The sequence below is a fragment of the Esox lucius genome, chromosome 6, assembly GCF_011004845.1.
Source record: "Esox lucius isolate fEsoLuc1 chromosome 6, fEsoLuc1.pri, whole genome shotgun sequence".
In the NCBI taxonomy this organism is placed as follows: Eukaryota; Metazoa; Chordata; class Actinopteri; order Esociformes; family Esocidae; genus Esox; species Esox lucius.
Window position 1 is genome coordinate 26104878 of NC_047574.1, and position 27790 is coordinate 26132667.

Here is a 27790-nt window from a genome sequence, read left to right on the forward strand (position 1 = left end):
GTGGAAAACCAGCCCCACCTGCTGGTGAAACCTGGGAATAAATAAAACAAACGATTATGTATTCAAGGCACTGTTACGAAAGATTAATGTGTTCTCCATTTTCTTTTTCTGATTGAATGAAGGTAAATAAATGAACAACCTTATTGTCTTCATTTCTCTCTCTCCAAGCTCATGGTTTACCCTCTCGGCTTCCGCCAAGAACCAAATCAGGTCTGCGTTCACAAGGACCCCCAGCAAGGAGGGACCCCCACTGCCAGAGCTACATCTGAAGAGCTGACAAGAACAGCCAAGTCAGAGGATTAACTTGTTATGGAGAAAAAAGGTTTTTCTCACACCGACCAGAATCTAAGGCAGCAGACCTCAAAATGTCATAGCCACTAAACAAAACACTGACTCATCCGTAAGATAAACAGTGATGTGTTGTCATAACGTAATTCATCTCTCCATTTCTCACACAGCTTCCTGCGACTACATGAACTCCAGTTAATAGTTCTCAACTCTTCATTTGGGTCTGTGTGGGAGTCGGTGTGTGATCATGGTGCATATGGACTCAGACAACACCAAGGAGATGAGTCCTGAGTTCCTCTTCTGGAAATACATCGGACATCATCCTTTTGGCAACAATCCTACGCTTCTTTAAAATGTGTTGGGTCCTTCTCTCTCTCTTTCTCCCCTCACATCCCTTTCCTGCAATCTGCCAGTTGGAGGAAGAGAGACAGAAGTGCACTGATAAGAACAGAAGAATTTCAGTGACCTGCCAAGAGAAATGGGCTGCTTCCTCACCATCCCGGCTTGGGTGTGTGTATCTGGTGGGGGGTCCTGACAGCACCTCCAGCCTGCGGGCCTGAGAGATGCGAGGGAGGCACAGCCACAGACTCATTGTTCCAGGCCTTGCAACCTTTCCATAGGGAACCGGCTGGGGGTGTGGGGAGACTCATTTCCGAGGATTGTTGGAGGGCTTTGAAAACGACAGGAGGAGGGGAGCCGGTGTGTGTGTGTGTGTGTGAGGGGAACAAGGGGAGGGCACTCGGAGTACGGGGAGGAGAAATGAGGTTGATTTTTGGATTTTTTTATTTTTTTACGGTGGGGGCGGGGTATTTCCAAAATGCAACTCTTTAAAAACAAATAGCAGACCCAGAGAGGCCTCAGATACTGCTGGCAGCCAAAGGAGGAGACATGACAGCCGTTGGAGAACTGATGCTGCTGGTGGTGGGCCTGCTGGTGACAGCTCACTGCGAGGTGAGGGCCAGGGACCCAGAAGTGGAGGACGAGGAGCCCGGCCTGCCGGTCGAGAAGGGGGGATGGAATACCCAGGGGATGGGGGTTGGTGTCCATCCGGTGCCTCTGGAATTCAACATCCCTCACCTGAGGGCTGGACCGCATGGCCACAGAACTGACGTGACTGTCCACCAAGCCGATGGCCACAGACCTGACGTGAATGACCATCATGCCGATGGCCACAGACCTGACGTGACTGTCCACCAAGCCGATGGCCACAGACCTGACGTGAATGACCATCATGCCGATGGCCACAGAGCACAAGGACAAGCGTCCCTCGGTCTACTGCCTGAGCAGACAGCGCCCCCACCAGGAGATGGAGGGAGCAACCCTGCCCGCACCGGGTGAGTGTTCGTTTTTTCTCACAGTAGCTCGACACCTTACGGAGCACAGGTCTTACGGAGAAGGAATACACTGGAGCAACCACCTGTGGATCTAAAAAAATGGAGGCAGGCAGGCGCAGTGTGCTTTCACAGCATGAACATCATACAGGACATTACATGTTTGGTCTACCAGCATGTGTGCAACAGCAGCTACCACTCAGGTCGTGAATACAAAGCAGCTGACATGTAGTAGACCAGAAATACAGCATTTATGATTGTTCAAGATGGGGGTCTTTTCCTGCTGGCTTTTCCCCTCAGATCACATTAAACCCTTTTTGAAACCCCTCCTTGAAGTACATTTTGGATCTTTTCAATCTTACTGAAACTTAATGATGGGGGAAACTAAACAAAGGCAAAATGTTTTGGCAAACATTTACATGTGCCTCTTAAACAAAAAAAGAATTCCACACAATTGCCAGGGTCTTACTGCTTGGGATTGGCTGGGGTTTTTGGCATGGTTCTCTCTTCAGTTCCAACTCCCCAGAGTGTCATAAGTAGTCATGTGATTCTGATCAATAGCAATTTTATGTGATTGCTGGGAAATCCACAAAGAACTATAGGTTTCCTGTACTTAGTGCTCAAAGCCTGAGCTGCTGGCAGAGCTGGATCTCCACTCCAGAGCTGGGTTACCGAACACAACGTTATTTTAACTTGGATACATACACTACGCCTCAAATTGCACCGCAGTTAGCCTGAGCCCTTGATAATGTGCCCTCTGAGTAGCTGTCCCGAACAGCCTGCGATTAGCCTTGTAAGAGCAACCGTTTAAACGTCTATCGTTCGAAGAGGACCGTTATTTCCTTGCGTGTCACCGCCATTATTGTAATGGGTAACAGGTTTGAGGGCAGGGGGGCGCGCGGGTATGGCCTGCAGTATCTTTGATGCAAAGGTTTGATTGGAGGCTCTTGTGGGGGAGGAGACTTGGGTTTAGCGAGAGGCTCGACTTCTGAGGGGAGGTACATGGGCGGTGACCCGTACTCTGCCACAGAATCTTTTTTAATTTGCGAAATCTAAAATCAGCGGAAGAGCATGGTTACAACGGATATGGGAGAGGCATTCAGGCGAGTCCTTCCTCTTCATTGTTAACAAATCCATTTGCTTCGGCGTTGGGGTCTGTGAAGGGAAAACACACAGGCTGTTTGCAATGAAATAAAACACTGGCTAAACTTTGATCTGTCAGAGTGATTGATTACTGAAATGGTTCTCCACAGTGAGCGGGCACCTGCTGTTTTGGTGTGTTTCCTGAGTTAGTGTCCAGGGACGAGGAGGTGTGTGTGTGTGTATGGTGTCTTTATTTTACTTTTCTGATGGGGACCAATAGTGTTTGGGTTATTGATTTAGGTTAGGTAAAATACGATTTAGAATAGGAATAACGTTTTCGGGGTCCCCACAAGAATAGTGTAATGTGATGTTTGTGTGTGCTAGGGTAACTGTCCTGTGGTGTAGACACTACGCTTCACTGCCGAGTCTGAGGACGTTCCATTCTACACACGCCGCTGGGCTCTGGTGTGGAACAATGCACGTGTTAGAACCCAGGTGGCGGGCGAGGAATGTGGGTACGAGGGCCATTGGGATGGACAGCTCACGGCTGACGTGACAGCTTTGGGCCTTAGGTACGCATGGGGAGTTCTGAAAGGCCACGCACAGGGAGGGTTAGAACTATAGACCTGTGGACTATTACAATTTAGCTGGCAAATTGAACGGAAGCACTCACAGGGGCTCAGAGCCCAATTCAGTAGGAGAACCCACTAACATGGGAACTACTAGGTGGTTAAACTGTTTTAGTTTAGATACCTCAGACACACAGTGCTCCAGTGTGGAGGGATGGCTGTAACATTCATCACTAATGCTTCGTAGAGACCCGTTGATTCACCACATTAACATCGTCACGGTCTTTCATTAGGTGCCCTCATTAAAATCTACGTTAGGGAGTGCTATGAGAATACATTCAAGACATGACTTGTGTACATCTAAAGTTTGACACTCCTAGTTGATTCCGTAGAAGCACTCTGAGGCTGTACCTGATCCTGTCACGGGCAACTCTGCCATGGGCTTCGCTGATTACATCTCCCAGCTCTGGCTCCCAGAGCGGAAACTTCCATCCGCTTGGTTCCCATCTCTCATTGACCCCTCCTGAAAAACATTCGGAAAAAGGCCATTCTGACCCACCTCTACTGCAGCTGGAATGGCTGTGTGGAAAAAAGGAACAGTGTTTGTTACTGCTCTGCTCTCACTTTATCTTTACAGCATGATTTGAATTTAAAAGACAGTGTTACTGTGTTGGCAGATTTTGCGTTCACAATGAACACTGCTAATGTCGTCCAGATCAGAAATTACCTTTTCATTTTGACTGAGCAAGAGACAAAGATCTAATCCAGACTCTTTTCTTTCTGACTCACTGTCATGAAATATGGCCTCAGGGAATCAGCTTTGATTCTCAGGGTTGTTGGCCTCACAGCTCTGCCACTGGCATTGGCACAAAGGCCTTTTGTGTACAGTCGATGATCAGAGTCCATGTTGACACCACGGCCAACAGGACCCCAATGTCCATCTGGTTCTTTTCTTATTTGTTTCTGAATCAACATCATCAGCATCAGTCAGGTCCTCTTCCAAACTGAAACACCTTAAACGCTCTCAGACACACTTTTCTTTCAATGCTAAAACAAAAAGGAAACAAACAGAGCAGGATACAGAGGACAGCATTATCAAGGCCAGCTGTAGTGTATAAGCAGCCAGCAGAAAGAAGTCTGGGCTTTGATACCTAACCAAAACAACCATGGGACTGTTCTTTTAGTTCTTTATCTTGCTAGATGAGTATCTGACCCCAGTGTTGTCAGTACAGTAAAAGATCTATGATTTAGATGACACGACTTCAACCATGATGAAGACTACAGTGTCTTAGCATACTTTTTCCTTTTTAGTCAGTTCCCCTGACAATAGGAGACCTAATGAACCAACTTGACCTCCATGAATAGACGGCGGGAACAGGCAGCGTTGCTGTGTGAACAACTCTAGTATCACAACGTCAAACTAACAGCCGAAGCACCACGTCCAGTGGATCTGCAGCGGAAAGGGACCGGGGATATAGAGCGGAGTCTTAAATCTTGTCGGTCGGACGTCCGTCTGGATCTGTTTGTCTCTATTCGGTCTGCGTGTAAAGATACCCGTGGGTATGTTGTGTGTTTTAGCATCCCAGGATGCAGTAGCACTATGTGAGAGCGTCAGACGCTTCCTTCCTGATAGGAGCCGGTGGGGCTGATGGACTGGGAGTAGTATAGGAGGTAATAACAGACTATTGTGCTCTCTCAGGGATGGCCCTCCAGGATGTCACAACGGACCAAGAGGAGGTGACATGGAGTTGAAATGCCAAGCTAATAGCAAGGTTGAGCTTAGAAAGACAATATTGGAGTGCTTAAAAATATGTTACAAGCTAATTCTTAGCATTCCAGATTCACAGTGCTTGGGGTTGATATTAATTCAGTATTTGCATCCTTCTCTGTTAGACATTCACTTCACATTTTAGGGCAGTAAGCAACGGCCACCAGACCCAATGTCTCCATTTGTAAAGGTTGCATAATATTGTTCTATTGGGAAACATCTCAGTATTGTACATACTAGGGGCCAAAATAAACTACTTTGAGGTAAACAGTTCAAGTATCACTGACCGTCTAGTCATTATCACCTAAAATTATTTTTGTCCAGTCTGGTGGAAGGAGGATATTGCTACATATTTCCTACGTTTTTGTATAAGAAAGGATACATTCTCTCCTTGTATTTGCTTTCTTATTTATCTTATTATGTTTGACCAGAAAACACTAAAAACCTGTTGGACTCACTTGTTTTTGTGTGACACTCTTTAGTCTGTGAAGGGGTGAAGGCTGTGTTAAAGACTGTTGGAGGTCAAGAGACATGTTCTCTCAGTTTTTGAAAAATGAGCTTAGTGCTGGGATGTGACAACCATCCTCCCCCTTACTTTGTAACCAGCAAGAGTTTGCCTCCTGCAGAGCCCATGTCTTTGGGTTACAGTTATCTGGGCCAAGAGAAAGACAGTCTTGGATCGTAGTGAAGAAAAAGGTTAAACATTTTGCTCTCCTCATCAGTACCTCAAATGTCTCCTTTCTACACCATCTCAATCTCTGTAGTGTAGAGTAAATCCTAAGCACTATATGTAATCAGTAATGTGGGGTATATGGCCAATATATCACAGTTAAGAGCTGTTCTTAGGCACAATGCATCAAAGAGAGCCTGAACACAGCTTACCTGTGGTATATTGGCCATATATTTAAAACCCCCAAGATGCTTTATTGCACTTAGAAACCAGTAACCCATGCAATTAGAACAGTAAAAGGTGATAGCTGTGGTATACGGTCTGAAAAACCACAGCTATGATCTAACCAGGATTCAGGATTCAAACCATCTGGTATGTAAGTGTCTGTAAAAAACGTAGTGCTCTTTATTGTTACTTGCACCATATAAGTTGAGACAAAAACAGAGCTTCTTGGCCACAAACACCAGGGGCCTCATGTATCAATCGTGCGTAGGCACAAATATGTGCGTAAACCATGCGTACGTCAGTTTTGACGCAAAAATTGACATTTATCAATGTTGAACTTGACTGGAAAGTGTGCGTATCTCTAGGGAAATTTCCACCCAAATACCAAGCTATATTGGAAAAGCTGGTAGAGGAATGTCAACTGAACCACATGGGAAAAATATTATCAGTAGAAATATGAATATCCTACAGGAATGCACCAACTGTTTTCTGCAACATCATAGGCTACGGTTGTAGCAAGCGTCAAAACCCAACAGCCTGTAGCTGATCCAAAAACTATTAGAACTAATAGGTTGTAAAATGTAGCCCTTTCATTGGGCATATCAATCCAGTTTGAAAACAAGACGAACAATAGCCCCATGTGCATATGCGTAAAGCAACACATTCAACATTGCATATTTTGCCATAGGCTACACTACAATATGCAGATTTATTTAAAAATGCAGTTTTATGATCTATAGGTTGTTCGTGTTTTTGAATGTTGGCTTACAATTTGTAATTTGACAAAATTGACAATACATTTCACTGAATTAAAATGGAAAGAACACAAAGTAGGTAAATCGAATAAAACAGCCAATTGTCGTACTTAAAAATGTTATAGGCTTTTGCTATGCAGCACTAAACGAAAAATGCTTTTCACAAAAATGTAACAATCATTTTAACACAATGACTTTCCAAGAGTCATTGATCTTCTATAAAACTTCTGAAATGATACACACACTGAACAAAATTATAAACGCAACACTTTAGTTTTTTCCCCCATTTATCATAAGCTGAACTCAAAGATCTAAGACTCTCTATGTACACAAAAGGCCTATTTCTCTCAAATATTGTTCACAAATCTGTTTAAATCTGTGTTAATGAGCACTTCTCCTTTGCCGAAATAATCCATCCACCTGACAGGTGTGGCATATCAAGACGCGTGGCTCCACAAAACACGTTTAACGACAGAGCGGCTTGCTTCTACCAGGTGTTGTAGTACACATATTGCTCTCCTTCTGTCTCACACACATGTAAAATTACCACTGTCACATTTAGAAACCTAAATTAGGAATGCAGAACCAATGTGCCTACAGGGCCATATGTGAACAGCAATGAGCTCAACACCACTGAAGGCCACAACGAAGCGCAAAGACAACTTTTTAGGGATACAGATCCATTCTATGACAGCAACCTTAATAGATAAGCATTGACACACTGACACTCGTCACCATCTATATGAATCGATCCATAACAAAAATATGATCAATGCACGGACCAGCACTACAAAAGCAGGATGATAAAATACGCTTTCACTCACCAAGGCTGAGGGCTCACTTGAAGAGAAAGGTGGTACGGCGGTTCTTCCTCTGGGCAAACTTTACTATGACTTTGGGAATGAAGTCATGTAGCTGCTGAATCAGCTGGCTTTCGATGGACAACATGGCCAATGCGTTGAGTCGCGGCTGTCCCATGGTATTGCAAGTGGAGGTTTTTCCCTCTTCAAGATGGAAAAGTTCCACTCTGACTCAGATGTCGTCAACCCGTCATCGACCAAGTACTATCTCCACCAAATAGCAGACATGGAAAACGGAAGTGCCTTCCTTTCTTTTTTTTGCTAACCGTTTTGTCTTCAAAAACCACTTTTTCTTCAAAAACCACTCCACGTTAAACCCGCAATATCTTTTACCAGCAGTTTGAGTGATGATATCCTGTGGCTGATGGGCACCAAGTCACTTTACTTCAAGTTTCTCCTCCAAATTAAGGGTTTGAACCGGTGCTCGAGTAGGAAATCCACTTGATTTGTAAGTAACAATAAGTTATCTGGCGTTTGTGAAGCTAACAAGCTAGCTAAGACAATTTACCCCCCTCACTCTTCTTGGCGCCAGACAGCCAATCTGGTCTGAAATACGAAATGACGCAGTAGTGGGGCTACCGGCTGTCAGCCCCACTTGGCATCAAATTTGTGTGATCTACATTGATCAAACTAACATTCTGAGCATGTGTATTAATATTTTCACATGTTCAATGTACATTGCATTGTGAGAGAGGGGCTAGCCCCACATTCAAGCTTAGCCTATGGCCTACTACTGCGAAACAGTCAGAGGTTACGAAGCAGAACATAGCTAGAAAGATGTGTCGGCATCGAGTAATTGTCTCTGGCCCCCTCCCAGCTAGGGGTGGTGACAAGCTCTACAGCAGATTTGCGCAATTCAATCGCTGGCTGAAAACGGAGTTCTGCCCGTCGCAGGAGGTAGGGTTTGTAGATAACTGGCTTTCTTTTTGGGACTCTCCCAGAAATAGGGCCAGGCCTGATCTGCTGAGGAGCGACGGACTCCATCCTAGCTGGAGTGGTGCTCTTCTTTTATCTAGGAACATTGACAGGAGTCTCACTCCTATAGCCTTAACATGAGATTGGGTGCAGGTCAGGCCGCAGGCTGTTAGCCAGCCTGTTAGCATAGTGGAGTCTGTCAATAGCATAGCCAGAGTAGTTAGTAAAGCTTTACCTATTGCCACTGTGACTCGTTCCAGGCTGAGAAAAGTTAAACAAGGTAGTGCTAACAAAAACAACCTTATTAAGATAAAGCCTTCCTCCACCTTGGTCACAAATAAAAATTACTATCACCTCGCATCTCAAAATGGGACTCCTAAATGTTAGATCCCTTGCTCCAAAGGCAGTTGCCATAAATGAATTAATCTCTGATCATAAACTAGATGTTATTGGTTTATGTGAAACGTGGCTAAAGCCTAATGAATTCATTGCCTTAAATGAGGCATCTCCTCTTGGTTATACTAGTGATCATATCCCTCGTGCACCCCGAAAAGGAGGGGGTGTTGCTAATATTTATGACAGTAAATATAAATTTACTCACATATCACTGAGTTTTATTCTTTTGAAGTTTTACTCATGAAAGTTAACCAGGCCGATAAATCGTTTTGCATAGCTACTATTTATAGGCCCCCTGGGCCATACACAATGTTCTTCAATGAGTTTTCAGAATTCTTGTCTAACCTTGTAGTCATGGCAGATAGTATTCAACTTTTTGGCGATTTCAATATTCATATGGAAAAGTCCAATGATCCTCTTTAAAAAGCCTTTGAAGCCATAATAGATTGAATGGGTTTTATCCAACATGTCTCAGGTCCAACACATTGCCACAATCACAACTTAGATGTAGTCCTGTCACGAGAAATAGATAATGTAGATCTAATAATTTCACCCCAAAATCCTGGATTATCGGATCATTGTCTTATTACATTTAATGTTAAAACAAGAAATCCACTTGCTCCGCAAACAATGAGTTTCAAAAGCCGTACTATAAATTCTCGGACTACAAATAAATTCCTTGATATTATTACAAGTTTGCTCATTAACGACAGAGTAAATAAATCTGTAAACGATAAAATCCAGGATCTAAACTCAACACTGCGAAATACATTAGACACAGTTGCACCACTAAAAACTAAAGAAATACGCAACAAGAAACTTTCTCCCTGGTACACAGACAATATTAGAGCACTTAAGCAAGCCTCCAGAAAATTTGAGCAAAAGTGGCGCTCCACCAAGTTGGAATTATTTAGACTAGCCTGGATAGACAGTACACTACAATACCGAAAATCACTCACGTCTGCTCGATCAGCTTATTTCTCCAACCTGATTGAGGTGAATAAAAACAATCCAAAATTTCTCTTTGAAGAAAAGTTAACAAAAAAAGCAAAGCTTAGCAAGTGAAGTGGGTCTTCACTTTAGTTGTAATGAATACATGAACTACTTTGATGAAAAGATTGTCACCATTAGAAAACAAATAACTGACTCCTCATTAAATAGTTATGGTTCTCAAAATTTCAGTTGTCCTAAAAATGTCCTGAACCTCCCTGACCACGTGTCAATGGGGACACTTAAATCTTTTGATACCGTATCGCTCGACACATTTACTAAATTTGTAATGAGTTCTAAACCCACAAACTCTCAGCTAGACCCAATTCCAACAAAATTACTTATGGAGCTATTTCCTGTGCTAGGTCAGCCAATGCTGAACATAATAAATTGCTCCCTTTCCTCCGGATGTGTACCAAACTCACTAAAAAGTCAAAGGTATGCTTTGGTGTTCCTCAAGGCTCGGTTCTGGGCCCATTATTGTTCTCACTATATATGCTCCCTCTTTCACTGTTATGCTGATGACACACAGTTATATATTTCAATGAAGCATGGAGAAGCCCCTAAATTAGCTACTTTGGAAGCATGTGTTTCAGATATTAAGAAAGTGGATGACAGAGAATTTCTTGCTCTTAAACTCAAGGAAAACAGAAATGCTTGTTTTAGGACCCAAGAAACAAAGAGCGTTGTTAGCAGATCTCACTGTGAACCTCGACGGCTGCATGGTATATCCCAAAAAACTGTAAAAAACCTTGGCGTTACCCTTGACCCTGACCTCTCCTTTGAAGAACATATAAAATATATCTCAAGAGTTGCTTATTTTCATCTTTAAACATTGCAAAAATTAGAAACTTTCTATCAAAAAGTGATGCAGAAAAATGTATCCATGCTTTCGTTACTTCTAGACTAGATTACTGCAATGCTCTTCTCTCTGGTTATCCAGACAAATTCATAAATAAACTTCAGCTAGTGCTGCACATGGCTGCTAGAATCCGAACTAGAAAAAAAGAAATTGAACACATTACTCCTGTCCTAGCGTCCTTACACTGGCTGCCTGTTAGGGTTAGGGCTGATTTTAAGGTTTTATTCTTAACCTATAAATCAATACATGGACTTGCTCCTACTTACCTTGCTGAAATGATCCAGCCATACATACCTACACGTAACCTACGATCGTAAGATGCAGGCCTTTTAATTGTACCTAGAATTTCTAAACAAACAACTGGCGGCAGGGCCTTTTCTAATAGAGCTCCACTACTGTGGAATGATCTGCCAATTAAGGTAAGAAATGCAAACTCAGTGCATACTTTCAAGTGTCTACTAAAAACTCATCTCTACAGCATGGTTTATAATTAGGTGTAGCCTGGCCCGGGGGCGTGAAGGTGACCAGTAGGCTTGATACTGTCCACCCTTGTTGTCTTGCCAGGTGGGCTCTCGTCGCCACTGGGATGCCCTCCCACCAATGCATTTTGGGGGAAGAGTCACTGGCTTGTTGTTGACTCTCTGTTGCGCACTTGTGCAATTGGGCTGTACGCTGCTGGCAATACTCGGCCCTCATTCAGGGGGGTTGCGAGTGGTGGGTGTCCCTTTGGTTGATGCCTGGCAATGTGGGTGGATTGATTTCCTGCCTGTTGGGCCCTGTCCGGGGCCTCCCCCGGGTAGGGCCACAGGGTTGCAGGACCCCCCCGTCTCAGTTCCAAGGTGTTACGCTGCTATATTATTGTGCTGGGGGATATGAGGAATGCACTTTCTAACTTTTCTCAATCTCCTCCAGTTTAAAATTTTAGGAGGAGATGAGGTCCTGGTCCACACCTGCAGAGTACCTGGTTTGGGGGGCCCGTTGCTGTCCCTGTCCACCTGGTCATACTTTTGACCTAGTCTAAAATCAAATAGACTCTGGATTTAGAGTCTCCCGGCACAGCCAGAAGAGGACTGGTCACCCCTCTGAGCCTGGGTCCTCTCTAGGTTTCTTCCTAAATTCGGCCTTCTTAGGGAGTTTTTCCTAGCCACTGAAATTCAACACTACTGTTGTTTGCTCCTTGGGGTTTAAGGCCGGGTGTCTCTGTAAAGCACTTTGTGACAACTGCTGCTGTAATAAGGGCTTTATAAATACATTTTATTTATTGATTGAACTTGAATCAGTAGAATGAAGTCTGAAGCAGCATGGCAGGGACCAATGAACATGAAATAAAATCCAAACACAAATGATATGCACTTTAGGAAGATGCTGTATTCATAGATAATAAATTATAGGAAGTAGTCTTTGAGAAATAAAAATTATGTTGCAGTTCTTTCTGTTGACAACACGTGGGGCTGCCTCTAATGACCAGTCGCCCCTGCTTATATGGGTAATTGTAGGCATTCTTGGGGCGGAGACCGTATGCTCGTTCACGTACGCAGAAGTATAGTATGGGTCTGATTTATTAATGGAAGCATGCGTATGTGTTGCATGCGTCAGTTTGATAAATCCCAATAATCTTGTGTGCATGCAAATAGTAGGATTTCCACATACGCCCGAATTTAGTTCGAAAATGTAAGCAAGATTGATACATGTTATTTTCGCTCCAGTGTATCTCCAGTGATATACCAGAGTTGGGTTGTGGGGCTTTGCGAATTTGGCAGCGGTCCATATGGTTTTGAATGAGGATGGGTCGTGGTGGTAACACTTTAAAAGAAACAGTAACCTAGTGAATGTGATCAAGAAGGTTAATAACATTTCATGAGTGTTACAGAAAAAAGTGAGCATCTTTAAATCAATCAGCATATTGTAGCCTAGTAGTGTATGGTAAAATATGCAATGTCGAATGTGCTTCTTTACGCACATGCACATGGGGCTATTGTTCGTCTTATTTTCAAACTGTATGGATATAGCCACTGAAAGTCAGGTGAGCAGATGTCTGAAATGAAAACTGGGGACATTTCCAGTTTTGCGGTCAATATATCATTAAAGTATCTGATGTTATTATCCATGAACTAAAAAAGGGGTACAATTCCTGTTTCATGTATTTAGTCTAAGATAGACAGAGAAAACAACTATATTACAGAAACACCACAGACAAGTCTTAACTGCCAGTGATCCTGGTTGTCTGGGCAGAATAAGAGCAGGAGAGAACATTGCTTGAAAAACAGAGACAATAGATCTTTTCTTCTACTACAAACTATCTATTCTTTTGTTCACTCATCTTTCTTCTCTTTCTTCCTTTCATTCCCTTTCCACCTCATCTTCTACCCTCTCCTCGCATTACTCTTTTTAACCTTCATTTTTCCTTCTCAATCTTTAATAATAAATAGTACACTATTAGATAACATTATTTGGCTAACAGACTCCCATAGCTTGTATTTTATCTCAAAAACATTGTTTGTAATAATAAATTGTCAGGCTCTGTAATCATATATTTACCTTTCCTCCTCAAACTCCTTCAGTCTTTTTCCTATCTAGTCTTCCTCCTCTCCTTCATCTCCACTTTCTAAAAGAAAATATTATCCTAATGTTATCTATGAAGAATTCTAAATATTTTCACAATACTTGTCAAATCATTAACATTGTTATCTACGAATAAATAATTTCATAATTAATTGTGCATTCATTTAATATGTTCATATTTTCAAAATAGCCCGTCCACTGCATGTGTGACATTAGCTAGCTAACTATACATAGCTAACGTTAGCTAGAATAACCTATTTAAAACCTTATAGAGCAGATCATCTATCTGTTTAATAATAATACATTGTGACATTATAACATTAATAGCTAATATTTAAAATGATTGAAACCTTTCTCAAAAAGACGTTTGTGGTGATGTTGTGGATTCACTTGACACTTGATAAATGCTGAGGGAAACTCGGCCAGAAGCTCTCTCTAAAACTAGCAGAAGTCATTAGCAGAAGAGTGTATGAAGCTACTATAGCGAGCAGCCCCCCCTGTTGGCCAAAAACCAGGGACAGCACAATTGAGACATCAACCGATAGGCTCTGCTGCCCGGTCTTTTTTGCCGGGTAAAATGTTATTTCACTTTGCGGTCTCTTTTTAATGCAGTTAAAAACGGGGAAAACTCTGGGGACAACTCCAGCTGGGGACATGCAACCAAAAACGGGGACTGTCCCTGGAAAACGGGGATAACCTGGTCACCCAAAGTGAGGCCAACGTTTTACAACCTATTTGTCCTAACAATTTTTGGATCAGCTACAGGCTGTAGGGTTTTAACGCTTGCTACATCTGTAGCTTATAGGCCTACGATGTTGCAGGAAACATTTTGCGCATTCCTCCAGGCTATTCATATTCCTATTGCTAAGATTTTCCCCATGGGTTTCAGTTGACGTTCCTCTACCAGCTTTCCCGAAATAGCATTGTATTTCTCCAATTCAAACGCTAGGCTGTGCATGCACATGGGTTGAAATTTGCGTAGAGATACGCACACTTTCCCGTCAAGTTTAACATTGATAAATGCCAACCTTGAGTGCGTCAAAACTGGCATACTCATGGTTTATGCACATATTTGTGCGTACGCATGAATGATACGAGGTCCCTGGTCATTACATTAAGATAATGGCATCATGGACTCTGTGAAGTTTAAGGAGATTGAACTAAATTGTGTCTGCCTGTCAGGAGGGTAAAATTGGGTCATTGTTTGATCATCCAGCAGGTCAATGATCCAAAGCATTCCTTCTAATCTTCAACAAAATGCTCACTGACCACATAATCACGCTTTTGCAATGGCCTTCTCATTCCACTGACCTGAACCCTATTGAAAACATTAAAGGTAAACTAAAGAAGAGAGTCCACAAGTGAGGACCAAGGGCTCAGAATGATCTGGAGAGATCTTTATGGATGAATGATCCGAAATCTCTTAATGTGGTGTTCTCCCACCACATTAAATCCTATAGGAGACTCAGAGCTGTTATCTTAACAAAAGGAGGGTATACAAAGTACTAAATGCAGGCCTACCAAGAATCATGACAAATTGCTTTAAGGAAAAACACTTTTCTATGAAGGTTTTTCTTAACCTACCTGTTAAATATTATATTTGGATCTACAACAATTAATTATTATTATTTTTATTTTTTTTACCAAGAGGGCAAATAACTGTAAATGTTGCCCAAAGTAAAATGCCCGGGCCAGAGTGACACGTTCACTTGTTTACCACTGGTGGCCATGGTCACAGAAGTATTTGGTTTAATCCTCTCTGTATCTGTGGTCCTTGAGCTTCAAAGGTTTTCTCTGGTCTGACCTGGACCCAAAGGTTGAGGATTACAAAGCTAATAAACACACTGGTGTCGAGGATCTTCCAATAAGGGATCATGACTGATAAGGCAACGGCGAACATACATCTGTCTGATGTCAACCTTGAATGGGTCAGCCAGATCAGATGGAGGTTTTTCAGTTTGGGAAACCCTGATAGTTAAACACACACAAACTCACATACAGAGTTAATTAACCCTTGACCGATGTCCCTACGAATTCAACCTCCATACAATGCTTCAGGCCACAGTGGAGGGGAGTGGTTCAGGGAAAACATAACAGCCGCTTTGTCTTGCCTTGGCATCTACATGGTTCAGTGAGTCACAGGTTCAGGAAGGCGAGCCAGCAAAAACACCAAACACCAGATTGGATGGGCCACAACATAACAGTCACCCCCCCTCACTACATGCATCAGTTCAAGGGGCCCCCTGGCTGCCTATTCGCCAGGTGTTTATAGTCAATCCTGTCCCTCGTTGATGACCTCATATCTGATAGTGTCCTGCTGATTGTGAGGGACACGTGGGGGGGGGACCTCGGAAAGGCATGGCCACCCAGGGATTGTGAAATCCATCCTACCTCCACACCTGTCACACTTGGGTCAGGGGCCGATGGTGAGATGACGCCAGCTGTGATGCTGGATGACCCGTGGCTTTCCTTCGTCTTCTCTAACGGACTGTTTGGACAACCTGGGTCTGGAGTGTGTTAACACAGCTCGTGGCATGTATTAGGTGCAGGTTAAGGAGGGTCAGAGAGGGGAGAGATGTAGCAAATGAAGGTAATTGGGTCTGAATGGAATTGGGGCAACACGAGTCCCCAGAAATGACTTGCTGGGAAATACAAGTGGATAAGTATTCCCTAATTAGATATGTAGACAGCAATGGGAAGGTGCTGACAAGAAAGCCAAACCAAAAGTAATGTCTTGGCCCAGTTATCATGGGCTGTGTAGTGAGACCGAAGCAGGGAAGCGTTCTTTCAGTGCCACGCTTAGCAGGAACATGATAGGCAACTCACTATGAGAGGCCTGGGAACTAAAGCTGGTAAAAACAGGACATATATTTTAGTAATAGAGGTTTGGCAGAGGTCAGCAGGTGGCCTTCCCTGGGAAAGATACGACAACTTAAGGAAAAAGCAGACAGGAAGGAAAAATTTTAAAATGACCCCTATGAGAAATCCCAAACAAGGCTGGATGAATAGGCCACTGAATGGATTTTACAAGGCTTCGTTACAAAACTAAATCAAGATAAATGTACACAGTCATGTGCGATAACTGTTAGGTTATGGGAAAGTCCACTTTGTTTCTAGCCCAAATCTTTAAAAACAGGAAGGAAAAACATGGAATTGCCAACCTGTGAGACCACAGCAGTCGCTAGAGGAGAGAACCGTGAGGACGGCAGGTTCGACCTCAACCCCAGCAGCCTGATAATCTAAGCAGTCCGCCTACTTCCTGTGTTATTACACACCCAAATTGCATGGTATGAAATGAACGATGTGGCGTGTGTCTTCCAGGAACTGGTGCGCATTCGTGCACCGCCGCGTTCTCTCCATGGCGGTCGCGTGTGGGACTGAGAAGTACACCATTAAGTCCCAGAGCCCCTGTCCCAACGGCACGCCAGATTGCCAGCTGATCATGTGAGTGCATCCCTCGCCAGATTCTAACGGTGCTCGACAGCATCAGCGGCACACTGCGTTGCATTGGACTGCGCACTTGACTGACTCGTATTGCACACTGCCCAAAGCAGCGCTTCAATTTCAAATTCCTGTCAAACCGATGAAAGTCAATGTGGGCTTTGTATGCACAAGTCTGTTTTTTTTAAGTGTTTCTCCACATGTTTAGGTACAAACTCTCTACCCGCCCAGTGTACAGAGAGAAGCAGAAGATCTTAACAGCCCTGTTGTGGAGGTGCTGTCCAGGACATGGAGGAGAGAACTGTGAGGAAACAGGTACTGACAGAGCTACACCCAAAAGTTAAGAAACAGGCACTAACAGAGCTACACCCAACAGATAAGAAACAGGTACTGACATAGCTACACCCAACAGATAAGACAAACAGGTTCTTATTTAGAGCTACACACAACAGATAAGACAAACAGGTACTGACAGAGCTACACACAACAGATAAGACAAACAGGTACTGACATAGAGATAGTAGGCTCCATAAGACATCAGAATGTCAACCAGGAATTAGTAATAGCACATTGGCCTGAGGAGGAGCACTGAGTTGCAATATGGCTCCAACAGCCTACTAAAGAGCTTTGAGGTTGCTCTGCATTAGCTGCTTCCTTCTACTAATATCTAGTATGTTTACGTTTTTTTTCTTTAAGGGTTAGGGTTGCAAGCAGTGTGCGAAATGGCTCTTGACTCTGCAAGAGGCACTGACTGGGAAAGTCCTGTGTTTACAAAAGCTGATGGTAACATCCTGTTTTCCTCTCTCTCACCAGTGGCTGGAGGCCAGGTATCGGACCCTGCAGACCCCACAATAGCTGGACAACCTCACCCAGGAGACACTGAGCCTCACCACACAGGTAGTTTGGCTCATCTGACTGGTCCGTTTACCTGGTGGGGGCAGGGTGATTGGACGAGCTGGCTTTCAATCAAACCCCCTGTCCGACCCTTTCTGGCTCAAGCAGGCTGAGGAAACGTGTACGGTCCAGAGTGTTTTCAGTAAATGCCATAGCAGGCAATGGGAAATTAGTCACCTCCCATGGGAGGTAGGAAAGGGTGTGTGGAAAGTTCTCAAGAAAGGCCTTACAGGGGGTGTGACCACAAGCCACCCACGGGCCTTGTGTAGCTAGGAGGCCATATACACAGAGTCCTAAAAACATACACTCGCACAAATACACGCAGGCATGCAGAAATAGGAGTGAAAATTGCCAGGAGACGAGGAGTTGAGGCCCTAAAAATAACGCAACGCCCTTTTGAGCCAGTTCTAGGTCAAAAACAAAGAGGCCAAAACAAAGGCCTGAAAAGTCCCCCGTTATCAGCCACTCGCAGTTCCTACACGCCCCTTATTGAGAAGGCTTCCTAAACCGCAAAGGGCTCTCGTAATTAATTATTCAACACCACTAGAGTCGAATAGCCATCGCACAAACACTTGCATGGCTGGGCTGAAATGGGGTCAGGAGCGGGGGGGAGACAACAAACTCAAGGTTCTCAGGGTCAGAGGAGTCTGCCCGCAAGACCACGTGACACAGCTACTAGTCCAGCTTCTGTGGGGTTTAAAGGACTCCTCTCCGAACACTCCAACCATCTGTTGTCTTTCTAGGTGCTCAGTCCAGGCAAACCCACCACCCGGAGTGGGTGCAGAATGACTTCCAGGCATCTGAGAAACCTCAGGACGAGGTGTACAACTCAGAGACTGACAGCAACCAAACACACGTGGGGTACGCAGAGTCTCCGGTATTCCCTCGACAGGCCCTGGAGCACATCCCTCAGCGAGGCTACAGCCACCCCGATCAACCGCATCGCCCTGAACCCAACCAACGCCAAGACTACTTCAGCCACGCAGGTAAACCGGGAGTGTAGAATCATCATGTTGATCACTCTGGGCAAAAGGTGTGGGTAAAGTTAGGAAGCCTGGTTAAAAAGTGTCCTTCGTTTTAGCCCAAAATAGTATTTTCCCTAATAAACCTGACTTGGTCCAGATTGAATGCTAGTCCTGGGGAGCTTGGTTGATTTGGCACGGTGCTTGTAATATGGCTTCAAACAGTATGAAAATGTATGCACTAATGTAAATCGCTCTGGAAAAGAGGGTCAGCTAAATGACAAATGTTTGCTTACTGAGTTTGCCTACAAGACCAGGGATTGGGACTAGTGTAGGAAGAAGAATGTTTTCACCTCTGCAGTGTTAGGTGTGTAAAGAAGCAAGGTCAACCTGAACACCATCCAGGCCTGGCTGCATGGTAAAGTGACTGAGGGGGCAGGTGACATCAGCAAGGGGGGTAATTTATCTTTCGCTACTATCATCTTCTCTACATTAAACCTAAACTGAGGGGGCTAAGCCCCCTTTGGCCCCCCCCCCCCTTGGCGCTGGGTCTATTTACCTCTTTGAGACACGCATGCTCACTCTCCATCTTTGAGTCAACAACAAACCTGAGGAATGAACATTTCAATGCATTTCAAAACTACTCTTTGCACAGAATTGAAAGGGAACAAATCAACAGGGCTTTTAGTCATTAGCTAATTCCTGTCCTAAAGCCCCCATCCGGCATGTTTACACTCTGTTATTTATGCACTAGTCTGGTGAACTGCCGGTCTCCTTCACATCCTGAGAGAATCGACAGGTTTTAGACTACTGCAGTAAATAATGAGCAGATGTACGGGGGAGGGCACTCCAGTCCACTGTAGTGACACCTTGAGATTAGTGGGAGTTTGTGTGTGTGCCCTTTCTTTCCTTCTCAGGAAATCCTCCCTTTCTTCTGGGGAAAAAAAAAAATCTTCCCATACGTTGTATGTTTGGTTGGGTGGGTTGGTGACATAGATGTTCTAATATATTGTATGGTCTCATAACCAAACACAATGAGTGTCGCATTGTCGTTTTTGCTGCTGTAGTACATTCTATTCCTATGACATATTCTCTTTGTTTGGAAATGAGTCTCAACGGGCAAAAGCCATGAGCCCAGAGGAACTAATGTGGCTTCTATCAAGTCAAAATAAAGCAATACTGTAAAGGCTTGGAGGAACTAATGTGGCTTCTATCAAGTCAGAAAAAAGCCATGACATGAAGCCCCCGAGGAAGAGATTACTGACATGGCTTATATCAAGTCAGACTAAATTCAATGTATTAAAGTTTCTTTTCAGCATAGGATCACTGGGGGGCTAGCTAGTTTGACAACCAGCAAATGTATATGAACACCATCTAGCTACAGCACAGTTACCAAGTCATTCTAATTATAGGATGTTTTTGAGCACACAGTCAGCCCTTGCAAGTGAGTGAAACTCATGGCAGGGGGTTACCGGAAATATCATATCACAGTATGACCACACTATCTGACCTCTGACCTCTTAGGTCACACAGCATGTCAGAGGTTTGTTTTCCGCCTGATTGGAGGGTTTTTCCAGTGTTGCTAGAAAATCAACCCTGAATTATGAAAGGTCCTCCGATCACATAGATCACACCAGAGAAACAGCTTAAACGGGGTCTGGACTCTGTCCAGATAGTAGGGTGACAGAACAGGGGCTTGTCCCCAGGGGATGCATGTGGAAATTCAGTGTCAGACTCACATACACACTCAAACAGGCAAGTATGCATGCGAAATCCCTGGGAGGCTTTATTTTAAGTGTTGGCTGTCTCTGGGGTGCGCAGACACTGCCATGAAACAGATCCGTCCAAGATCACAACAAAATCAGTTAGAAAGACCTAGGGGAAACGAAATGTCCAAAACACTGCTGTTTTCTCAACATTGAAAATAGTGTTTCAATGTTGTTATTACTATTTTTGAGACATTGCCATTTTACTTTGAAACAATTTTGTTTATGTCACCAAACATGGTTTCAATTTCTAGTCAGACAAAAGGCTCTCATTACCATCTCTGAGAACAGATGGCAGCCTAACAAGAATCAGAATCTCCTTTATTTGCCAAGTACATTAACACCCTGAATTATACTTGGTGTAAAGACGCTGCCAATTGTAGCCAACATAAAGGGACAGAACACAGAATATCCACCTCATTTATCTATAATACATTCAGAGATAAGCACACCAGAGGATGGGATCTAAGTGGTAAGAGTATATCCTATTCATTCATTTACAGTAGATGTACAGCTTTACAGTTCCATCTAGATAGAATATGCATATATCTTTGTTTCCAGCTGCCATAAGTTCGACATCCACTGGTGTGGCTTCTTGATGATTGCTGTGACGTAGTCCTCCCACCTGAGGTTGTGGGAGATGGACTCTAGGAGTTTGAAGGGTTTAAACCTCAATCTCAAGGCTTGTAGTGTGAGCATCAACCACCATCTCCGCCGTTTGGTCTGGGTTAAGTACCAGGTCATTTTGACCAGACTGACAATCTGTTAACCACCCCACCATGAACGGACTTCCGACCGACGATGAGACCTACCAGAGCGAAGTCATCTGCAAATGAGTAGCTTGACAGATGCGTTGTTGACGGTACAGCCATCTGTGTAGAGTCGAGGACAGAGTGGGCATCCTTGCCATGTTCCAATGCTGAGAGAAAGAGAGTCTGATTTTCAGGGAGTCAGTGTCCGTGGGACGGACAGCTCAACATGTTTATTTGGGAGAGTTGTGGTACTTCTAGGAGGAGTGTTGAACACAGCTAACGTCTTAACTGTATCCTTGCATAGGGGTCTTTGGGTTGTCGAGGTGTTGGAGAACGTAGTGTAGGCCCGTTTTAATAGCATCCACAGGACTGTTGGCTCTGTAGACAAATTACAGTGGGACATGGTAGGCATCAGGGGTCGTTTTGATACAGGACTCTTTTAGTAACTGAAACAATGGAGAGAATTCAGTGGAGCGTAAAAACGTGCTATTTAGGAGTTTGAATCTACACACCACACATTAACAATACTTCAAACAATGACAATATACGAGGGAACATTGTGCATTGACATGCTGATTTCTATCTACGATCCAGCCACGCAGCAAGAACCCCCATCTCCCCTCCCTGTACCCCACATGGCCTTGATGTCCCAGCTCCAGCCTGTGTTGGATGGCTTCAATCGCACCTTGGAGCGCCTGACCATGGAGGTGAGGAATCTTTCCCAGGACGTGGCCCAGCTCCGGAGCGCTCAGTGGGAGGCAGAGGAGGAGGCCCTGCGGGGGGCAGGGGCTGGAGAGGGTCCTGAGGCCTGGGAGTCTAAGCTAGAAAGGAGTTTCCAGGACATCAAGGAGGTGAGAAGAGAACTGGAGAGACAGAGAACTGAGGTGGTGGACAGGGGACATTCCCAGCATGCCACGCTGCACTTTAACATCACCAACTTCAAGAGAGACATCGACATGAGGATCAAACGCAACCACAATATGTTACAGGTCGGTGAATCCCTCATTAGTCTCTCGTTGCCTTAACTGTGCAGTCGAGGCCAAACGTTTTGAGAATGACACAAATACACATTTTCACAAAGTCTGCTGTTTTTATGATGGCAATTCTCCACATACTCCAGAATGTTATGAAGAGTGATCAGACGCATTGCAAAGTCCCTCTTTGCCATGAAAATGTACTTAATCCCAAGGCTTCAGGATGCCCAAGAAAGTCCAGCAAGCACCAGGACCGTCTCCTAAAGTTCATTCAGCTGCAGGATCGGGGCACCACCAGAGCAGAGCTTAGGAATGGCAGCATGCAGATGTGAGTTCATCTGCATGCACAGTGAGGTGAAGACTTTTGGAGGATGGACTGGTGTCAAGAGGGGCAGCAAAGAAGCCACTTCTCTCCAGGAAAAACATCAGGGACAGACTGATATTCTGTGAAACGTACAGGGATTGGACTGCTGAGGACTGGTGTAAAGTCATTTTTTCTGATGAACCCCCTTTCTAATTGTTTGGGGCATCCAGAAATAAGCTTGTCCAGAGAAGACAAGGGGAGCGTTACCATCAGTCCTGTGTCATGCCAACAGTAAAGCATCCTGAAACCATTCATGTGTGGGGTTGCTTTTCAGCCAAGGGAGTGGGCTCACTCACAATTCCCCTAAGAACACAGCTATGAATAAAGAATGGTATCAAAATATCCTCAGAGAGCAACTTCTCCCAACCATTCAACAGTTTGGTGATGAACAAAGCCTTTTCCAGCATGTTGGAGCACCTTGCCATTAGGCAAAAGTGATAAGTGGCTCAGGGAACAAAACGTCAACATTTTGGCTCCATGGCCAGGAAACTCCCCAGACCTTAATCCCATTGAGAACTTGTGGTCAATCCTCAAGAGGTGGGTGGACAAACAAAACCCACAAATTCTGCCAACTCCAAGCTTTTATTATGCAAGAATGAGCTGCCATCAGTCAGGATGTGGCCCAGAAGATAATTGACAGCATGCCAGGGTGGATTGTAGGGGTCTTGAAAAAGAAGTGTAACACTGCAAATATTGACTCTTTGTATAAACTTAATGTCATTGTCAATAAAAGCATTTGACACTTATGAAATGCTTGTAATTATACTTCTTAGTCTGTTTTTATATCTAAAAACAGACTAAGCAGCAGACTTAGTGAAAACTGTCTCAAAACTTTTGGCCATGACTGTAGACTATTACCATGGTTACTGCATGATAATCAGTCTGAATAATGTTTCCTCTGGAAAGATATCAGTGTTTCTACAAACCAAAATGTTAACCTGCTGTGTGAGATGAGGCAATGCATTAATCACAAATTGGACATCACAAAACTGGTAATTGAGGGGGAAAAAGGGATTATAATTTATGTCACATTTGTCCTTTAGGTAGTAGGAAGTGGAGATTAAATCTTCACAGCAAAGTTATTACACACTCAGTACACTTCCCATTTCTGATATTTTCAAAATAAGCTCAACCAACAAAAGTTACTAGTCAGAGAAATATCGTAGATTTGTGTCGCTTGGCAAATTTCTTTGAAGTACAAAACAAACATACAAACAGTTGCACCACATCCAGACCTTAATACTTTAAACTTGGGTTAATAGCTAAAACTCACCCTGTGGATAGGTAGTCTCAGGTTACCTCTAATATGACAAAACCAGTGTATAATTGGTAAAGTATGTTTAAAAGTTTGACATTCTTACATGAGACATAGAAAGTTCATGTTAGAGGAAAATATTAAGTTGTAAACTTTCAGATTGTGAAAGGGTATGTTGTATGGTGACTGTTTTAGTATAAACCCTTTTAAATGCAGTTCCTCACTTCTGTGTTAGTAACAAAAACATCTGGACAAATGGTGTGCATTTAATGATAATGTTAATGTTTTTTGTCTTCTGGGCAGCTTAATATCCAGTCCATGAATGCCACCCTGTCAGACATGAAGTTGGAGCAAGAGCGTCTGAGTGAAGCACTCCAGAGGGACCTGACCAGCCACGGGGACAGGAGGGAACCCAGCCAGGTTCTGCAGCCTCCAGACAACTCTGCCGTGTGGGAAGCCATCACCCATCTGGACAACAAGGTGGTCAATAACACTGTGATAGTGAATTCCCTGGTTGAAGACCTGGAGATGACCAATAACCATGTCATGGACCTAAAGAGGGGCTTCAGAGGCCTCGAAGAGAACATCGCCCAGACCGGGAGAAACAGCCAGATCCTGTTCATGGAGACAGGCCTGGAAGTGGAGGCAGCTAAAGTAGCCGTGCTAAACCGCGTCAACGAGCTGGCCAGCAACCTGACAATGCACTCGGCCCAGCTGCAGGAGACGGAGAGCGATGTGGACTACCTGTACGCAGCGTTCTATAAGAATGTTAGCGCAGCAGGAGATTGTGACTGCAAGGCATTCGCCCACACCATCTCCCGTCTGGAGCAGGACCTGAAGAATGTCACAGAGATGGCCAAAGACAACCGGCTAGCCCTGGATGGGGGTTATAGTGTCGAGTCGGAGCGCTGGGGTACCTCTGTGGAGGAGAACTACCAAGGACTGGATCACGTCATGGCTTCCCTGGCCTTGGAGCAGGAGGCAAGCAGGATGCTACAACAAAACATCACCCAGCTTACGGCCTCTCTTCATGACAGCCAGAGGGATGTGCTAAACCTTAAGAAGAGTGACGAGCTGTTGTTAAACAAGATGCACCATCTCTCAAGCTCCTTCCAGTCTCTGCTGAAGGACGCCATCCGGCACACCGACGTGCTCGAGACCCTCCTGGGGGAGGAAGTGATGGAGTTCATGGACTGGCCTTTCCTCGACCAGGAAGCCCATTCCATCCCAGCGCTGAAAGAGAGGCTCCTTAACATCGAGGAGCAGATCCGGGGTCAGAACCTCAGCCTCAACACATTGCAGCAGGCCACCCGGGCAGAGGAAACAGCCTCAGACGAGCCCTCCATCCTGGTAGGCCGGGCCTCCCGCGGCCTGAAGAGGAGTGGAGACCAGAGGAGCGCCCAGCTCATGGATTCAGCAGGCTCTGAGAACTACTCAGACCTGTGGAGCCTTGAGAAAGCTGTGGAAGAGCTGGGGGAGAAAGTCAGCCGGCTGGAGGACAGGCCTTGTCCTGCCAGCTGCAACAGCGCCTCTGATGGAGCGGAGGCCAAACTACAGGCAGAGGTGGCCCAGTTGAGCCAGAGTCTGGAGGATCACCTGCAACTCTTTAGGAACGTCTTCAGCAACCTAGAGGGGCTGGCAGGCTCACCTAGCACCTTGGATCTGGACCAGCTGTGGGCTATGATGAAGAAGGAGAGCAAGAGACTGAAGAGAACCAAGGACAAGACAGAGAGAGCTATCCCTCGCAGCAGGAGAGAAACTTCAGGTAAGCGTCAACCTTGCAAGAACATTGGAGAACTATACAGTACAATGTCCAAGTAAGTGTTGGTAATGGGTTACAATAAGAGTTGCTAGGGAGGACCAAGCGACTCTAGTCACTTTGAAATGCGGCTGCATAGGTCCATATCTTGCTCAAAATGCATCCAAATGCAGATATTTTTTTAATGGAGATTTGCATGACTGAGGGAATTAGCATTCCCAGCAACCCAAATAGACAATGTAAAGACTGCCCCCTGGTGAACAAAAATATTATAGTTCAGTCTTCCCCTGCATCGGTATATTGAATGTCTATGACAAGGGTCCATACTGCCCACAAACAGACTCAAAATAACATCTGATCTCTTCTGTGTCTTTTCTGCCAGTGCTCTCCCAGCTGGGGGACAGTCCCCTGGTGTTTCTGGTTAACAGGCTACAGCGCAGCAGGCCAAACGACAACAGACCAAGTGACAGTAGACCGCTACTGTTTGAGAAAGCATCTGTAAACTGGGGCCATGCGTACTCAACAGGCACCGGGACATTTCGAGCACCTTTGGGAGGAGTCTACCTCTTTGTGCTGACGCTGAACTTTGAACCCGGCCCCTCGCTGTCCAGGCTGAGGAGAGAGAGCGGAGAGCCGGTCGCCACTCTGCATCAGGCCAAGGCGTCGTTGTCCGGCGCGGTCACACGCACGTGTCTCCTGCAGATGCGGCAAGGAGAGGAGCTCTATCTTGAACTGTTCGAGGGGACACTGGCGACCGGTGACCGGGAAAACAACATCTTCGCCGGGCTACTTCTGTATCACGCCACCTGAGGATGCTTGGGCCGCTCCGCGGAGCCAGAGGACAGACTGTTGGACTGATCAACCACTAGAAAGCTGCTACGCCACCCGTGTTTTCAACCCTATTCATTGATTTTGGGAGAGGCGTGTATATAAGAGGATCAGGGAGTATAAATGTTCCCTTTTTCATTCAGTATACCACTTCAGGAGTTGCAGTACAACTTGCCTGAAGTTAGTGTAGGTTGTTAAGAGATTGCTGAAATGCTCCAAAGTATAAAAAAAGACATCTAGAAAGAAACTGACTTAAAAAATATAAGGTAGCCTCTTCAAGACATCACCTGCAAATACATTATTTTTTGATGACCGCAACAGTGCTAAAAGAGAACCAGACAAACAAAACATTCCTACAAAACACAGGCTCCTTATTGACAACAATGAACATCAATCAAGTGAAGTTACATCGAGATGTATTTTGTAACTCTTTGGGAGTACATTAACATGTAATACCTTTCTTGACCAGCAGATGGAAGTGCTAGACACCTTACTACCTACTGGATTTTGCAATATCCTCCAGTCACCAGTAATTAGAATTAAAAAAAGAACCCAAGACCAGAACAACAAATTTGTGTACTAAAATAAGATTATTTACTTAAAAATTGATACATTGAACAGGCTGTATACAGAATAATTTTCTTTCCTTGGTAAACTCATAAGGCATCTTTTAACCAGATGCTGTACAAAACACATTAAAGATTTACATATTAGAGATTATTCTATATGGGTTTTCTTGCATATTACAAAGAGGAAAACACTAGTTACTGGATTAAGTATTTTTCTTAAATATCTACCATGTACTGTTAGCTTAATTCACAGAGAAACTCTTGACTCACATCCGCACACACCAGGAGCCATTTCAGTGGACATGCACGCTTAACCAACATGTGGACCTAATGCATGCTTACCCACAGGCACTGCTCTGCTAAAGCTATGCAAGATAGGTTGTTTTATGCATTTGTATGGACACAAGGAAAGCAAAAGCAAACACTGATGGAGGAGGCAGAGAATAGGTGCAAGAAACTGAAAGTGAATACACAGGCCAAGACTTAGATCCTGTGCAAGATGCTCAACCATAGATGTTTTGAGCGTCCCCAGATATTTCTTATTATGAACTTTGTTACGGCATTGCCATTGAAGGCATCCGCCATCTTAAAGTAGTTGGTGTGATTTCTGATAGGATCCTTCCTAGTTAGCAGTTTGATATGACCCCAGCTGGATCATCAGGAAGGATCAGCCAATTAAGTCCCACCCAGTTGACTACATTGAAATGGTGAATGCCTAAAATGACGATGTTCATGCATAAAACTCTCTCTAGAGGCCTCTACCTTTCTCTGTGGTTTTAACAACAGTTGACAAAATAATTTAAGAACGACAATCTACAACAAGGCTCCCTACATTTCTGTACACTATGGGTCAGCGGAGGACATTAAGTTGCAATTTCATACTTTTTCTATTTTGTACTGTTAAATAAATCAGCAGTGGAAATTGTCAATTCCTTTTGTGTTAAATAGTAAT

The 27790-nt window shown here is 44.3% G+C and overlaps 1 protein-coding gene across 1 annotated transcript; it reads left to right on the forward strand.

The window, feature by feature from the left end:
• The first annotated feature begins 155 nt into the window (after positions 1-155).
• On the forward strand, positions 156-27767 carry mmrn2a (multimerin 2a). The gene is made up of 9 exons (XM_010870231.5): positions 156-322; positions 459-1622; positions 16596-16718; positions 16924-17030; positions 17529-17612; positions 18353-18595; positions 21684-22078; positions 23986-25447; positions 25824-27767. Exons 2-9 carry the CDS (start codon positions 1177-1179, stop codon positions 26249-26251), a joined length of 3288 nt encoding a protein of 1095 aa, XP_010868533.2. The 5' UTR covers positions 156-322; positions 459-1176; the 3' UTR covers positions 26252-27767.
• Positions 27768-27790: the final 23 nt, after the last annotated feature.

Excerpts from the sequence above, each read along its gene's own strand:
- mmrn2a (XM_010870231.5), top strand. The coding sequence starts at position 1,177 with ATGACAGCCGTTGGAGAACTGATGCTGCTGGTGGTGGGCCTGCTGGTG. Across the intron at positions 17,031-17,528 it reads AGAGAACTGTGAGGAAACAG|TGGCTGGAGGCCAGGTATCG; the intron begins GTACTGACAGAG and ends CTCTCTCACCAG. Across the intron at positions 17,613-18,352 it reads CACTGAGCCTCACCACACAG|GTGCTCAGTCCAGGCAAACC; the intron begins GTAGTTTGGCTC and ends TTGTCTTTCTAG.